The following is a 17,130-nucleotide window of genomic DNA, read 5'->3' as shown; positions in this document are numbered from 1 at the left end:
CCCCCCCCAAACCACCATTAATTTTACTGAAGCCAATTTTATTCCACCAATTTTCAATCCCTTCTCTGTCAGCTTTGGCTCAGTTGGTAGCACACTCACCTGAGTCAGAAGGTTGTGGGTTCAAGTCTCATTCCAGGGACTGCAACACATAAAGCTAGGCTGACACTCCAGTGCGGTACTAAGGGAGTGCTGCACTGTCGGAGGTGCTGTCTTTCGGATGAGACGTTAAACCGAGGCCCCGTCTGCTCTCCGGTGGATGCAAAAGATCCCTTGACACTATTTCGAAGAGCAGCAGGGGAGTTATTCCTGGTCTCCTGGCCAATATTTATCCCTCAATCAACATAAAAAAACAAATTATCTGGTCAGTATCTCATTGCTGTGTGCAAATTGGCTGCTGTGTTTCCCACATTACCACAGTGACTACACTTCAAAAAAAAAAGTACTTAATTGGCTGTAAAGCGCTTTGAGATGTCCGGTGGTCATGAAAGGCGCTATATAAATGCAAGTCTTTCCTTCCCCCCGCCCCCCCCCCCTCACCTTAGAATACATCATACAGGATTAGATGTTTTATTTTCTCATCACTAACCTAGGTGCACCAAGACCAATTATAATTAACTCACATCAGCCGAACTCGGCACAAAAGGGGTCGAATTTGGGAATTTCCCAGCCTGCATGACTTGACTCATTGCTAGCTGAACTCACTGAGCCATCTGACAGCTACTGAAGTAGTTTTCTAGCTGCTTGCTGGAGTAGTGGCTCCTTTCAATAACTATTTAAATCAGTTTGGTGTGGGAGACCTTTTTCATGAATGCACATCAGTACGCACAGCATACATGTACAATAGCTGACTGCTTATAAAACTGCTTTATTTGGAGGAGCAGAAGAGCTTGAAACAGTCAGGCTGGTGATGGCTGTATTTTTAGCCACTGCTTCACCCCTTCGTGACATTGTGAGATGCCCTAAATGGGGAAGTTTTATCAGCAGGTCACCGAATTGCAAATTTACAGAGTCTCTTCACAACAGCATCTCTTAACTATGGACAAAAAAAACAGCAACTGTGCTGAGATGAGATTGTTTTGGACCCTTTAGTCTCCTAAAGTTGTTTTCTTTCTTTAGTGTGACCCATATCTGAAGATCAGCTTGGGTAAAAAATCAATAGAAGACCGAGACAACTACATTCCTTGCACCTTGAACCCAGTGTTCGGCAGGTAATGCAAACCTTTTCTTTCATGCTTGGAGCATGTGTTCGAGTGACTATCATTAGAATTGGGGTTATATTGGGTTATATAGCTGTGTTTTGATGTGATAGTAAAATATTTCTAGGTGCGAGAGGACTTTCATGATTAACTTTGAAATACTGCCATGACTGGGGAAGTATTTTACATTCTCTGCTCTGTCCTCTCCATCATTGTGGTCATTTGATCTTGAATGAAGTTGGGGGGGGGGGGGGGGTTTGATCCAGCAATTTTCTCTCCTCCCCACTTACCTCGAAGGCATCAACTCCCTGCTGGAGCATGTTCCATGGGTGCTGGTTGCCCTGGCCATTCATACATTATCAACCTTGTCAGCAAGTTTCAACAGTCTGTTCAACTGCTGGAAGTTGACAGCTGAATTGGAATATGTCCTCGCCTTGCAGGTCCAGGTATATATTTATTCAGAAACACAAGTGTGTGCTAAATAATCATGACCTGAAATAGATGAAACACTAAAATAGAAATAAACACTACAATTTTGGAGAGAAATGTGAGGGACTTCACTGTGATTAACACAGGAACCTTTAGAAATACGTTGAAGATGGTAAGAGAAATCTGGAAATGAAAATAGCTATGGACACACAATTCTCAGTACTGTAACAGCAAGCACATTGTGCAGGAAGAGCCGGGAGTGTTGGTGATAAAACTGAGGAGAAACAGAGAATACTTAAAATACTCGGCAACTACTTGGTTCCAGTAGTCCACAGAGAAGACTGTTGTATCATGCTCTGTACAAATGGCGCAAATCCAAGTATACTGATCGACCTTAACATTAATGAGAAAGTCACATCTTCAGGATAGATGGCTTGTATCCAAGGCTACTGAGAGATCAAGGACAAGATTTATGAAATTCTGGTAGTAAGAACTATACTGCCTTTTATGTCTTCAAATGCTTCACAGCTACTGAATTCCAAGCATCATGAAAGACTAATCTAATGCTATATTCAAAACAAGTTAATGTATAAAATTCATATTCAGAAAAGCTGACATCTAATGTGGGACCCACCGATCATTAGTCTTGCATTCATGATGGGTAAAATAATGGAACCATTATTTGGGAGCAGATTTGAAGATTATCTATGGATAATCTATTAAATAACTGCCAGCGTAGCTTCAGAAGGGAAAGATGCTGCCTGACAACCTCATTGACTTTATTCTGGTAACATTTACATGGAGGCTGTGGTAAATAATTGGATATTGTTAGTTGGGCTTTTTAAAAACTAAGTTCTTTTATATAAAAAAAAAGCCTCCTACGTAAGTTTGAAGAGGTGAGAGCTGAAGATGAATCCTGGCGTTGTTGAGGAACTGGCTGAAGGGAAAGAAGCAGCCAATATTTGTTTAGGAGATTGATGTTGGGAGAAGGCCTGAGTGGAATATCGCAGGGATGGGTATTAGAACCCCTAGATTAACTTCCTGGGCTCAAAGACAAAAATGGAGTTTACAGATCAGATCAAGTCAGAGAAAGTGACCATGTACCTATAAAAGCAGTTTACACAGAAATAAATTTGCAAAATGATGGCAAAGGAAATTTAATACAAACAAGTGCAAGTTATTGCACATTAGAAGAACAAGTGTGTAATACAATGGTGTAGAAATAGCTAAAAGTGAAAGACAGAACTTGAATTTATATTTCACAACCTCTGGATGTCCCAAAGTACTTTACAACCAGTTAAGTCCCTTTTTGTAAGTCCCTGTTCCTGGGACTAGGGACAGGGTCACTGGCAAGGCTTGGCAGCTAAGCAGAGCCAGGCCTGGTTAGTACTGGAGGGGTGACCATCAGGGAAGACCAGGTGCAGAAGGTCACGGAAGGAACCCCGAGGAGGGGCGGTTGGTGAGAAGGTCACGGAAGGAGGAGCGGCTGGTGAGCAGGCCCGGGCGTTGGGCTGAAGATAGGAGGAATGGTGGAAATGGAATGGCGGCGCGCACCGACGCAGCGGCTTTGCTTCTCCCAGTCATGGGAGCTTGCAAGATCACATTTCGTTGTTCATGTACTTGTGCAATGACAATAAAGTTTTATTATTATTAGTAATGTAGGGAACAGCCAATTTGCATATAGCATGTTCCCACAAATAGCAATCAGACAACCAGATAATCTGTTTTGCTGATGTTGGTTGAGCAATCAATGTTGTCCAAGACATTGGGAGAACTCTCCCGCTCGTTGAATAATTCCATGGGATCTTTTACGTCCACCTGAGGGGGCAGACAGTGCTTCAGTTCAACATCTCATTTGAAAGACGGCACCTCCGACAGGCTGACATTGCCGTGCTGCACTAGATTATCTGCTCCAGTGTCTGGAGCGGAGCATGAACCCACAACTGTCCGACCGAGGCGAGAATGCTACCACTGAGCCAAGGCTATCACCGTGATTGTCAAGTGAGGTTGAACGATCTGGTAGATTCAGTACTTGGGGTCAATCACTAGAGCAGCAATCAAAAAAGCAAACTAGATGCTGAACTAATTGGCCCAGAAATTTGGGTTGGCGGCTTCCCGCGGGTGCAAGCCTCCGACCTGCACTTACCTAGCTCGCCGGCCGTTGTGCTGTGGGCCCGTATGGGATTCCGGTCCTGAGCCTGCTCCAACTGCCGACGCGCAGTGCTTGCATATCCCAGGGACGCAGTTAGTTCGATGTGTCCCCTGGGATCACATGGGCCATGGAGAGCCAGTGGTAGCAGGGAAATGCCCATTCATAAAATAGACGAAGAGCTGTCAGAACTATAAATACTATAAGCCCCAAAAATTACAAACTTCAAATACATTTTTTTAAATCACATTTTTAAAATAACTATAAATTACATAAAATAACAATAATTTAAATTTTTGAAACAATTAGTTATATTTTCTAACAGGGCTAAAATTAAACTTACCTTTTTTAAAGTATTTAAAAATAATAAACCTGTGGAAAAAATGTTTAATTTTAATTAATTCACCACTTACCTTGTTAAAAGCAGGCCTTGTGCCTGCTTTTTAAAAGTGTAACTGCTGGAGACTTACCCTCCTGGAGAAACCTGGAAAAAAAACACAACTTCCAGGCGCACGCGTTCGGCCTGTTAACCCCTTCCTTTAAGGGAACGGAAGTTCCGGTTTCCTGTGCATGCACGAAACCGGCACTTTCGTTGGGCCTACGGGTGAGTACCCAGCGCGTACTCGCCCGTGGAGACCTGAATTTCTGGGCCAATATTAGAACACAAGTCAGATGATCTGCTAAATCTATAGTGCTCTGATCAGAGTGCACCATGCGCACTGTCCCACGCGTTCCCGGAGAGGCCCAGGATCACAAGCCTCCAGGTAAATGCGTAGATGCTTTACAGGTTGGAGACATCCGCCCGCAGGAAGCCTCCAATCACAAATGTTGGGCCTATAAATGGCAGGATACTGAGTTAGGGCAGGTAGATAAGGTGGTTAAGAAGGCAGGATACTTTTCTTTATTAGCCAAGGCATAGAATATAAGAGCAGGGAAGTTATGCTAGAACTGTATAAAACACTAGTTAAGCCACAGCTAGAGCACTGCATGCAGTTCTGATCACATTACAGGAAAGATGTGATTGCACTAGAGGGGGTACAGAGGAGATTTACAAGGATGTTGCCAGGACTTGAGAATTTTAGCTGAGCGGTTGTTTTCTTTGAACAGAGGAGGCTGAGGGGAGTCTTAATTGAGGTGTATAAAACGATGAGGGGGTGTGGATAGGAAGGACCTATTTCCTTAGGCAGAGGGGTGCATAACCAGGGGACATAGATTTAAAGTAATTGGTAGAAGGATTAGAGGGGAGTTGAGAACTTTTTTCACCCAGAGGGTGGGGGGGGGGTCTGGAACTCACTGACTGAAAGGGTGGTAGAGGCAGGAACCCTCACCACACTTAAAGTACTTGGAAGTACTGTAACCTACAAGGCTATGGACCAGGAACTGGAAAGTGAGATTAGGCTGGATCGCTCTCTTTTTGGTTGGCACAGACATGAATGGCTGTAAATTTCTGATGCTCTGGTCCCCAGTTCAGAGGACTAAACCATGAGGGAAGATCAGAGAAACTGGGGCTCTTTAGGGGATTTCATAGAAGATTACATGATATGAAATACTCAGACATATCTGGAGCAGTGCATCAAGGTTAGGTTTGATGGCCAGACAAGGTGCATAGGTTCAAACTGGCATCAATTTCCAGGTAGTATACTGGAGTCAAATGTGGTATGATTTTGAGGGGGGTGGGGGGTGGTTACAAAGCAAAGAGAAAGTTTCTTGAAATTAGCTCAAATGGACTGAATGGCCACCCTCGTCTCTTTAATCTTATGATATTGACACGTGTGCACTTGCAGTAGAATTTACTGGATGAGTCAGAATTGGGAACACTTTGTCTTTTTCCTTTCCCTAGCTCCTGAGTGCCAAGGTCAATTGTAGGTCTCCTGTCAGTCCTGTGAGATTAGCCAACTCATCAGACCGGATATTAAAGCTGGTACCTTCCTACTCTGTGTGGCTCAACTAATCTGCTGGATAAACACACGAGCCATCAAGGGACCCAAATAGATTTTTTATACCAATGTGATGAAGCATGCTAATATCTCAACTAAAAATTCCAAATCTTTGCTTTGGGGAAAAAAAGGTACAGCATTTGTGAAAAGTTAACACCTCATTTCATCCTTTTCTTTCCTTAGGATGTTTGAACTTACTTGCAATTTACCTACAGAGAAAGATCTCAAAATTTCACTTTATGATTTTGATTTGTTGACACGTGATGAAAAGGTGGGAGAGACTATTATTGACTTGGAAAACAGACTTTTATCACGCTTTGGAGCTTATTCTGGATTGCCTCAATCGTACTCTATGTAAGTACACAAGATATTAAAGGGAGATTTGTACACAATTATCTTTGTATTTTTATCTCTTCCCTGTTGCTCCCTTCCTGAAATATGGTTCCAAAGGCCCAAGCAGCCCTCTGGGTTCTACTGTGATGCCTTCCATTGGCTATGCTCGTGAGTAGGCACTTGGGTGAAACACCAGTTCTTCCCCTGCCCACATTGTACATGCACACACTCTTCCAGCAAAGGTTACTGGACAATGATTTGTGAGCAAGCACCCTGGTGGAATTTTTTTCCCTGTGCACATCTAGTTAATTGAGTGAAACTACAGGGTATCTGTTTTACTGTTTTAACCTTCTCATTGGCCTACATAATGTTCACTGCTCTTCAAAGGTAATTCATTACAAGAAGTGGTTTGAGAAGTTTGGACATGACCTCTCATCCTTGGCAGATATATATTTTTCTATGTAGTTGATTTGGATGTGGCTAACTTAATTGGCTTATTTCAACAGTTCTGGAGTAAATGTATGGCGTGACCAGCTCAAGCCATCCCAGCTGTTGCAGAATTTAGCCAAGATGAAGGGCCTTTCTCCACCTGTCGTCTCTAGCAGCAGCCTCTCCTACAATGGTCAGGAATACATACTAAGTGAAATTGGTAAGTACTTAATGTCTTTCTGTATAGAGCAGTAGCAGTAAGACACAGACTACATGGGATGGGACAGTGATTCTGAAAGTGGGTGGGGTGGGGGGGGGGTGGTTGGTTGGAACTAGTTTTTTAAGTTACTGTAGACTGAATTGTTCCGCTCCTCCAATTGTACAGCATTAGTCACTTTTCACAGGCAAAATCAGTGAACATTTCTTGTAGTTTTGAACATGAGGGTTTTGAGCAGAAAATGGTTTTTTTAGATGGAGGTTAAACGTTGCTGCGTCTCCTTGTTTGACAAACCAAATTTACCCACCGTGTAGTAACAAGCCGAAGGTCACAGTCTCACAATAAGTGGTCGGCCATTTAGGACGATGAGAAATTTCTTCACTCGGAGGGTTGTGAACCTTTGGAATTCTCTACCCCAGAGGGCTGTGAGTATATTCAAGACAGAGATCGATAGATTTTTTGAATATTAAGGCAATCAAGGGATACTGAGAGTGTTCAGGAAAGTGGAGATGAGGTAGAAGATCAGCCATGATCATCTTGCATGGCGGAGCAGGCTCGAAGGGCCAAATGGCCTACTCCTGCTCCTGTTTCTTATGTTATGTTCTTATGTACAGATCAGGAGGTCTCGGGTTAGAAATCTGATCTCGGCAGAGAACGGGAGATGTAACTCGGCAGAGTTAGCTGATTGCAGCCAGGCAGTAGTAAAAACAATTTTAATTGGCCTCCACGCCCCTGGTCTGGGAAGGGTTAAAACCAGTGGGAATTCCTGTTCTTGATGGCTATCCAGTTACCCCTGCAGGGAAGTGCATGGGTGCAGATGTCTTGTCAGGACAGGATTGGGTTGGGCTGTAATGTCTTTTCCCCCCCCCCCTCCCCCCAACCCTGTCAAATTAGCCTGCTAGCACTATCCTCTAAGCTTGTATAACTTGGGTGAGTTATCGGAGGGCCACCAGCATCATTGAAACTGTACTTCAGCAAGAGCTACAATCTTAAGGATACAAGGAGAGGATAAAACCCACCAATGGAAGAGTGCCCCAACCTAATACATTTAACACTTGCTGCTCATGCTTACTTAAATTTGTTGGATAATAAATATAGCAAAGTTCATAACCTGTCTTGGGGAGGTGATCCCTGCAGCTGTTTCTTGCCTGTCCTTAGTGCTTTTAAACTAAATTGCTTTCTACAAATGTGAGAATGAAGTGGAAAGTGTGTGAGTTGAAGAAATGTGATGCTGTGGAGGGTGGGGGGAAAAAAGCAATTCAGCAGCCTCTTGTAGGCTGCTGGTGAATGAGAGTTGTGTCCACAGCAGTCTACCAGCTTGGAAAGAAGGGACAGTGTGGCAGCAAGCAATTGGAAGGGAAGGGGAAAATGAGACCAAAGATGCATTCAACGGGAGTTCCACCAGCATTATTTTGTGCTTTGAATAAACAGCAAATGTGCTAGATACCACTTAATGGCCTTCATGGATCTGAAGTTGGTATCAAAGCTACATATTCACATCTTCATGTGCTGATTCAGTAAAATCAAGTGACTCTTGAATTCTTAAAACGACACACATTTTCCACAGCTTTTTTGTAGGGTGGAGTGGACTGCCCCCTTGACTATAAGGGTGAGTACTAAATGTTTGATTTTAGTAGGTAGGGATGCCAACTGTCAGGCCTTTTCAGCTGACTGTCAGCATTTGAATTCAGTGACTGTCAGACCACCTTTAAAAGTGGGGCAGGAGTTTGTTAGAACCAGATTTATTGGAGAGTAGGACTGGATGATGTCCAAACCCATATAATATTTTCTTTCACTAGTTGCACATGAACTTGAGCAGAAGAGTTTTAAGATGAGCTGATGGTTACTGAGGCTTTGGAAACAAAATCAGGATTGAGTGGAAGTGGTGATCAGTGTTGCTTAATTTTGAAAAATTTCTGTGATGCCTATTGTGGGTGAGTGCAGTGGCCATTTTTCAGTTTGTTGACTCACTCGAGATGGAAACACCTTTGTTACCATGCAGTAATCAGGAGAGCGCCTGCACCATCCATATTACAGTAGACAACATCCACTGGGAAGCAGGAGGAGCGGCAATCGGCGACTATCATCAATTGTACACCCCAAACTTGAGATGGTTAGTTAGGCTCATTGAGAGCCCAGATTTCAGCACCCTATCCCCATCGCTGCAAACCAGGCTTTCATGCTCTTTGCAGTGTGTGGATTTTATTTCCAGTACAAGAAAATAAACTTTCTGGCAGGGTCAAAATAATATACAGGCTATAAAATTACTGTTGGAGAAATTACAGATGAATACTTAATGTTCATGTGACACTCCTGTTATTTTAATACCCATTTATTTTATTGCTATTCCTAACTTCCTGTGTTTTGAAGTTTTAAACAATGTTTGAAATGCACTGCATGTTGATCAGCATTTAGAGGAAAAGACTGGTTAATGTTTGGGTGTGACCCTTTGTCATTAAGGTGTCAGCCATGTGCCAGTTGTGGCAATCTCACCTTGGGAGTTACAGTTGTGGGATTAAGTCCCACTCCACAGACTTGAGTACGTGGTTTAGGCTGCCACTCCATTGCAGTACTCTGGGAGTGCTGCACTGTTTGAGGTGCCATCTTTCTGATGAGACATTGCACCGAGGCCCCGCCTGCCCTCTTGGATGGACTTAAAAGAACCCATGGCATTATTTAGAATAGTGGAGTTCTCCCGGTGACTTGGGCCAACATTTATGCCTGAAGCAATATCTCAGCTTATCTGGTGATTTATGTTGGTGCTGCTTGTGGGACCTTGCTGTGTGCAAATTGGCTGCCATATTTGCCTACATTACAACAGTGGTTAAGTATTTCATTGGCTGTGTGCTTTAGGATGTCCTGTGGTCATGAAAGGTGCCATATAAACATAGGTTCTTTCTAATACGGAAGTCCCTAAAAGTGCTTTATTTTCATATTCAATATATATGTAACTTGGAAGTCAATTTGGTGGGCTGCAGAATGCCAGAAATTGGCCTAGTGTCCAAAATCTCAACGCTTGTGTACTCTAGGGGGGGGGGGTGCCCAGAGGAGAGGTTTTTCTCTGGAACCTCTATGAAAAATCTTGTGCCTTCAGCTCTCCCACCTCACCAAACCCCCCCTTCAGTAATTTTATAAATCTACCACTGCTGTAAACTGTACTTTCTCTTGCAATAAACTGATCGATTGTTGGATATACTTGAAATTGAAGTTATGACTAGCCTTTCTCTCTCTGCACTTTCAATTTGACTCATGGTCTTCACATTTATTGAGGCCTATTTTCTGGACTGTTTGAAGGTGGTCAGCTTTTGTTGGTGTTCTCAGTCGATGTGTACGATGTAGATTGAAGCTACGATGGGGAAGATCTCGGCTATTTGTAACAAAATCCCATATGCATTATTTATATTCTCGTTTGATTTTACTAATCACGAACTGAGGGAATTGCTCCTTTTTTGTCTATAGCTGGTAATCTTGGCACGATGGGGTTGGTAACTCTAGTTGGATGTATTCCTGGAGGTATTGTCACATGATCATCCCACCTCCAACCACACTCCCGCCATTGGTCACCTGACCCAACCATCCTCGCAGCACATCGCCTTCCCACGCCTATTGGAAAGTGAACATGCTCTTCATTACCTGACTGGATGATTCTTGACTTAATCAAAAAGCTTTCTCCACCTGCCCCCTTCCCACCCCATTTCTAAAATGTTATAACTAATAACCGAAGGTGTTCCAAAAAAAACTTTAGTGCCCTTTATTATTTTTCTCCAGGGTTGCTGGAAGCCGTGTCTGGGAGATTAATATTTAATTCCTGGAGACTCCAGAACAATCCTGGAGGGTTGGCAACCCTGCAGCTGGCAACTTTTTTTTTTGGAGGGTGGGGGGGGAAATCGTGTTCCTGACAGGCACAAGGTCACGACCCATAGACAACACTGAAATCTAATTACTGAATCTTTGTTTATCAAGTAGCTGAGTTAAAATGAATAGGAAGCCGGGCTGTGTTTCTGGGAAACTTCCTGCAAATTCCTTCTCCCTCTTGTGCTTTAGACAAGCTGCTCTGTAAGTGCTTGCTTTGAATGGAGACCGTATCTTGTCACTAACTTGTTTGCACTCTGGGACAGGGATCATTATCACAGGTGGCAAATGCTACCACCAGTGCCAGTGATAGCCAGCCCTATTACCTTTTGTAGTTTTAAGTAGACAGACACATTGGAATAGGATGCAGGGCTACAGCAATAAAAACATGTCAGTGAACTATAATTTACCCAGTTGCTCCTCTATGAACATTTGCTCGCTAGGTGACCTGATGTTATCTGCTGCCTTCGCACTCTGTCAGAGTTCCTTCTGGTTGTAATTAGACCATTGGAGGGATATCAATTCGATATAGCACAAATGGTTTGTTTGGCAGAGATGGCAGGAGCCTTGCTGGCTGGGTATCCAGGTCCTGCAGCAGACTGACAAAATGATCTGGACTATCCAGGGCCATACTAGTTCCTTTGACTGCAAGTGTTGATCTAATTAATACAGCAGATAAAATGCAAATAGATGTGATTGCAGAAAGCACCATCCAAGCTGCTAGACTCTATTGGACCATCAATTTTTTAAAAATGTTTTGGAAGACTTCTTTAAGTGGATCTCTGCTCGTTTCACTCTCGAGGCTGATCCACAGTTCAAGCTTTCAAATGTTTTTGTTCTTTTTGCATCCAAAAATGTGACAGGGTTGAAATTTATAGTTTAATACGTACATCCTGATGTCATCAAATCCACATACCTTCCAGCATCAGGCAGGTGTGTAATTCTAAACTACTGAGTTAGTTTCCATTTAATGTACTGTTGCAGAACTAACTTTACTGATTGTAAAGTTTTACATAAGTGTTTGAATTCAGCCCTACTTCGCAGCATCAGAGTAAATGAACTGTTATAAATTTGTACTAAGTAATATCAGCCCTCTAGAAATCTTGATCTAAATAGAGCATTTCTTGTTGAACCTACTAATCTAGTTAGTTATTCAATGCAAATAAAAGACTGTAACTGCAGTAAATTAAAAGTATCTTTAAAAAAACAAGTTTTAAATATCCCCAATTCTAGGAAAATTTGAGTGGTCATAAATTTCAAATTTAAAAACAATTTTTTTTAAATTTTTACTCCCAGGAATTAAAATATAATTTCTGTTGCCTTGAATCCTACTTGTCCCAATTTCTGAATAATCCCAAGGATATGGTTGGATGGCTTTGAATGCGAGAGATTGACATGTCGATACCTGGAAGAGAGACATTATCCTTTCAAGAAGTATTCATCTCCACCTTAAATCATTTGTTTATATTTAGGAACTGAACAAGCACTTAGGATTCAACATCTAATTTAGGAAAATAAAATCACTTAACAGGACACTTATAGCAGGAATCAAATGATCTCTTTCTCAAACCATTGTCGTATCAAGTTAATTAGCCACCAAGTCTGGTCCTTTTTATTGTGTGGAATGTGGTAAAATTATGTACATATTCAATATGATGCTTTTGCCAGTGGAAGCAAAAGGTTTATGGTCTGTGTTTTGTGATTTTAACCCAAAGAAGCTTGACACTACTGTCTCAAGTAGACTGTTTTCTTTTCTAGCACAGCCAACCACAGAGATATATCTTAGAATTAATGGTTAAATTTTTCATCTGTTTGACCTAGGTTGCTATGCACCAGTACTAAAGAAAAGGTCAAATTGAAAACTGATCCAGTTGTAAAGTGTTGCATGGTTGCTGATCGCCTGTCTTCTCTTCCCCCTCCACCGTACCCACCCATACCACTAAATAGTTCAAAGTAGTCAGATATCTAAGATATGCAACATGTTACATTTAAATGAGTGAGAAAGATCGCACACAAATAAGGGCCAACATCCAATAAAGCCATTCCAATTGTACTTGGAGCTATATCTCTGCTGGCAAACACAATCACATTTTATCATGCAGAGTTGAGTTCAGCCAGTACAGAATTCCAAACCAGTGAGGATTGCTGTTGACATTATATCCATATGATGCCATATTAGTTCCTTATCCAACTAGTTTGAAATCTTGTATGTAATTAAAAGAAGCTTCTCTGAAGGATGTTCTGTCCTTTCTTGATTGGTTGATCCATGTCCTGCCCCTTTTTTGATTGCCTCACTGTTGCTACAACATGACCTGGCCAAGATCAGTTCATGTATGACAAGGAAATTGGTTCACATCAGAGTCTGAATTGGAAATAGCAATTTTGCAACAAGTGCATTAATGTTTTTGAAGTGATCTTGGAGTATTTTATGTTTGGTAAATGGGAAAACTTTAACAGGAGTTGTGGCATTCTGGTATTTCAACTCCGTCACTGCTTTTTGTAAAGTGATGCCCCACATAAGGCAATCCATAACACCACCCAATATCTTCTAGATATCTCTTGCTATTAGAAATGGCTAGCGTTTGCAGCAGAAAAGGTACCCTATTTAGCTTGCTAGCATTAAAATCTCCTAAATCTCGTCTTCTGTTCATATTGCCTAATCCATTTGAGATCATGCCATAAGTTGGTCGTATTTACCTCGTGATATCACTTTTATTCCTGAACTACTTCCAATTGAAGTGGTTCAGGAATTGTGCAGATTCCTGTTTGTTGAATTGTCCTGCTACTGCAGGCAGGTTTGACAACATTGTGCAGCAGCTCTGAAGTTCTGAATGCAACTAACATTACAGCACAAGTGTGAATCTTGTGCATATGCAGTTGGTGCAAAGTTATTTGTGAATTTGCTGTTCAGGTTATACCTTCCCTGTCCAAATGCCTGGTGCCAACTGCTGACGGGGCTGCTGAATGTTGTTAATTTTGGTGAAATTTTTTGATCAGAACGTGAAGTCACCTGCTCTGGTTGTTTATACTTTGATTTCCTCTGCCACTCATGCCCTGGGAGACGTCCCTGTAGTATAAAGGGGCATTTAAGTTGCCTTTTTACTTTTACAGGGAGCCCATTTAGAATCTTGTATGAGAACCCCAATGAAATTTGCCACATGCATACAAAATGTATTTACAAGTGGGATTTCAAAATGGCTATTGGGACAGAGAACATTTCATCTGAGGACCCCTGGTGCTTTGTTTGCAGTGCCTTGCTCTGTAGAATTTTGCACGCTTTTCATCAGCGCAGGCCTGCCCTTTGAAGCAAATGTGTTTGGCTTTTTAAAAATGTGGTTGATTTGAAGTTCACTACATTATTTGATGGTAGAGCAGGAAATTATCCTGGTTTAATCCTCTCTTGGCAGATGCCTGTTCATCCAATTTTGAATTGGATGCAAGCGTCCAGAGGGATCTCTTTACCATCGCCTTCTGTAGCACGGTTTGAATTTTCCATCAAAGGGTGATCCCAAGAGCACTTGGGATTGCCTCGATTTTAATTGGCATCTTCGAGTGGAATTTTTTTAAAGTAAAGGTGTCAGCCTTGGGTTAGTGGTAGCACGCTCCTTTTGAGTCAGGTCGTGGGTTCAAGCCCCACTCCAGAGACTTAAGCCCATAATCTAGGCTGACACTCCAGTGCAGTACTGTCAAAGGTTTTGTCTTTTGGATGAGGTGTTGAAGCCAGGCTCTCTGCCCTTTCAAGTAGACATAAAAAGTCCGGTGGATGGAGGGGTCATGTCACAAGTACGTTTTTTTTAATCAATCAGGACATTGCAGTTACCTGTGAAGTAGAAATTGGAAATGCAACTATTCAGAATTGGCTTTGGACGTTCTAAAAGTCTGGTCTATTCCAATGTTAAGCTGTGCTCCTGTCATTTACAAATCTCCCTAAGAAAGGAGTAAGGAACTCTTGCAGCTTCAGAGCATTGTATATTCAAACTCCTCTTGCCCAACAATTTTTGCTAAACTTAATGTAACCCGAGCATCAGTAGTTGAGCCGGAGATTACTGGTTTAGCATATTAGAGAGGGTAAGGATGTGCAAATCTGTTATTTGATGGGTTTTGTTTACCCTGAAGTACCAAACGTACTGTATGAAATTCAACTAACCTCTGGGGGTGTAAAGGCTTCTTTAAACAAACCTTTAAATCAATGTTCTTCACAATGCAAAAATGATGAAATTCACATTGAAACCCTGCTTAAAGAAAAGCCAGAAGTGATTGTTTTTAGCACCTGAAGGGTTTAAGACTTCCTTCTCCAATTACTGTTTTGCTAGGTTCAGTGCTTCTGTAACTGGAAACTTCTACTGTGGAATAGAGGGTGTTAAAGGTGAGGGTGTTAAAGGTGGGTTGATTAGAACACAAACTAGTAATCTGATTTGAGGCAGTACAAACCTGGGAATAGAAGTGAGCCTCTCGACTATCCACTGGTACATTAGAGGCAACACTGTTTGAATGCGGCTCCTGATAGGTGTCCTAGTTGTACAAACAAGACAGCATGGAGGGAACCAGCCGTGATCTCAAACCTAATTTTGTTGAGCTTTAACGATTCTGAGAGAGTACATAATTAAAGGGAGAGAACTGGACTTTTAAATGAGCCAAAGTAATTTCTTCCAGAGCTGATGATTTAATGGGGGACTTGCAGAGAATTTAAATAGGTACACTACATCAGAGCTCCGACATGGAGCTTTGAAAGTGCAAAATTTATGTTGGTTAATGTTTCTATATTCATATGCTTAGGAGTCATTACAATCAGCCTTTGTTTGTACTGAAGTTGGCAGGCCAGACCCATTACATTTGGGTAAGGGAAAATTTTAAGGTCACTTGACGTTGTATCACTCTTGGTGCTCCAAACAATGCTATAATTCTGCCAAAGCAGCATAGTCGGCTTCTGCTGTGCAGTTTGCTCCCAACTACAATTGTTGTTTATCTCCAGACTGTTTGAGTAGTTGTAGTAGCAAGGAGGAAGTTTTTACTCTTAATTCAAGGTCAACTTATAGTGAACCATGGTTTTTAGTCGCACGAACAGCTGCTGCTTTTATAAGCAAGAAGGGTTCACTGGCAGTTCAGGGTAATACAATAATTTCAGGAACAACACAACTTTTAGTCATTGCCTTATTTTGATATGTGCTTGAAACATTTTGGTAACTGTGATCATCCAACTGTCTCAACACTGATGCAGCTCTGAATTTTGGAGTTCAGTTAAGTTTGATTGTTGGGCGAACAGAATCTAAACAACGTTGTGCGCAGAAATTGCGTATTTGTTTTTGAGCAGGTCGCCAGTGCCAGAATCCTGATTAAGTCTGAAATTCAAAACTTGAAGTGCCCCATGGAACTCTACAAACCAAGCAGTTCATGGTCGATGCTGAGTTTAGCAGGGCTGCTAGTTGGGATGCTAAAATTAACATCCACACCGTTTTGGCTACGGATCAGGAACCGCACCCTGGCTCCTCTTCTCCTGCGCTACCGCCACCACCCACCCACCAAAAAAAAAAACGTGTGGGTGTTGGATGAAGACTGGATCGGGTTCTGCTGTGATGCCCCCTCCAGTCAAATAACCTGTCGGCACTTGCTGCGTAGGGTACTGGAGGTGTCCATCGCCCATAGTTTTTCATAACATTTGTTGATGTATTCCACTGAAGCTGTAAACTGTTCAATGCCTTCTGTTCTATACGTTCCCATGCCCAATGTAATCAGATATTTAATGTACCAACTAATATTGCTTGAAAAAAAAAGAATACCCTTTAGCTCGTCTCAATCAAAATCAGCGATTTGCATTTGTCACAAGCTTGGAATCCTGGCTGACGAGAACTGAAACCACTCGAAGCCATTCTAGTGAAGTCCATTTCACGCCTCAACAATTTCAATACTTGCATTTGTACAGCACGTTTCGTAAACAGATTATGGCAGGCAGTCTGTGCCAATGATATCCCACAGGTCGTCGTGAGAGCGATGATCACTGTGTTTTCAGGGGGTATTGGTTGATTGAAAACTATTGCCCAGGTAATTAAGAAAACTGCCTGCTCATCTCCAAATATTCCCATAGGAACTTCAATGCCCTCTCGAACCAATGGACCAGGCCCAAATTGGACCTCCATTTAATGCATTATCCAGAGGGCGGCACTTCAGGAAATGCAAAACTTCAGTACAGGACCGAAATGTTAATCTGGAAAATACGCTGTGGGTTTATAATTCGAATTTCGGTGGGTTTCTCGAGTTTAGGCTTTTTTGTAACACATTTTGATTTGAAGTTTGTTATATTTAAGTTTTTACATTAAAAAGAATTGTTGAACTGCAGTAAAATCGGGTGAAAACATTAAAGCTAAATATCAGCCTGTCACTGGACAGCCTTTGGGGGGGCAACCATTAAAACGAGGAGTCTACAGAGCAGGGAGTGGGAGTTTGAATTTTGTTTGAGTTGAGAACTCCTTTTAATTACTTCAGAACTTAAAGTATTGATGTATTCTTACTAAATATTACATGGTGTTTTCTGTAATGTATGAACCATTTAAACACTTTTTTGGTCTGGAGTTTTCACTCCATTGCATTTAT

The 17,130-nt window shown here is 41.9% G+C and overlaps 1 protein-coding gene across 1 annotated transcript in view; it reads left to right on the top strand.

Annotated features, from left to right (window-relative positions):
• Nucleotides 1-17,130, top strand: part of LOC147113559 (myoferlin-like) — a 246,066-nt gene that overhangs the window by 152,350 nt on the left and 76,586 nt on the right. Inside the window, exons 44-46 of the mRNA XM_085996135.1 lie at nt 1,117-1,208; nt 5,895-6,065; nt 6,551-6,693. Of these exons, the coding sequence (XP_085852261.1) occupies nt 1,117-1,208; nt 5,895-6,065; nt 6,551-6,693 (406 nt within the window). The remainder of the gene's footprint in view (nt 1-1,116; nt 1,209-5,894; nt 6,066-6,550; nt 6,694-17,130) is intronic.

Source organism: Somniosus microcephalus, chromosome 8, assembly GCF_052327205.1.
Source record: "Somniosus microcephalus isolate GS21.2 chromosome 8, FLI_Smic_1.0, whole genome shotgun sequence".
Classification (NCBI taxonomy): domain Eukaryota; kingdom Metazoa; phylum Chordata; class Chondrichthyes; order Squaliformes; family Somniosidae; genus Somniosus; species Somniosus microcephalus.
Note: the sequence above shows the minus strand (reverse complement) of the source record. Positions and strands in the feature narration are given on the sequence as shown.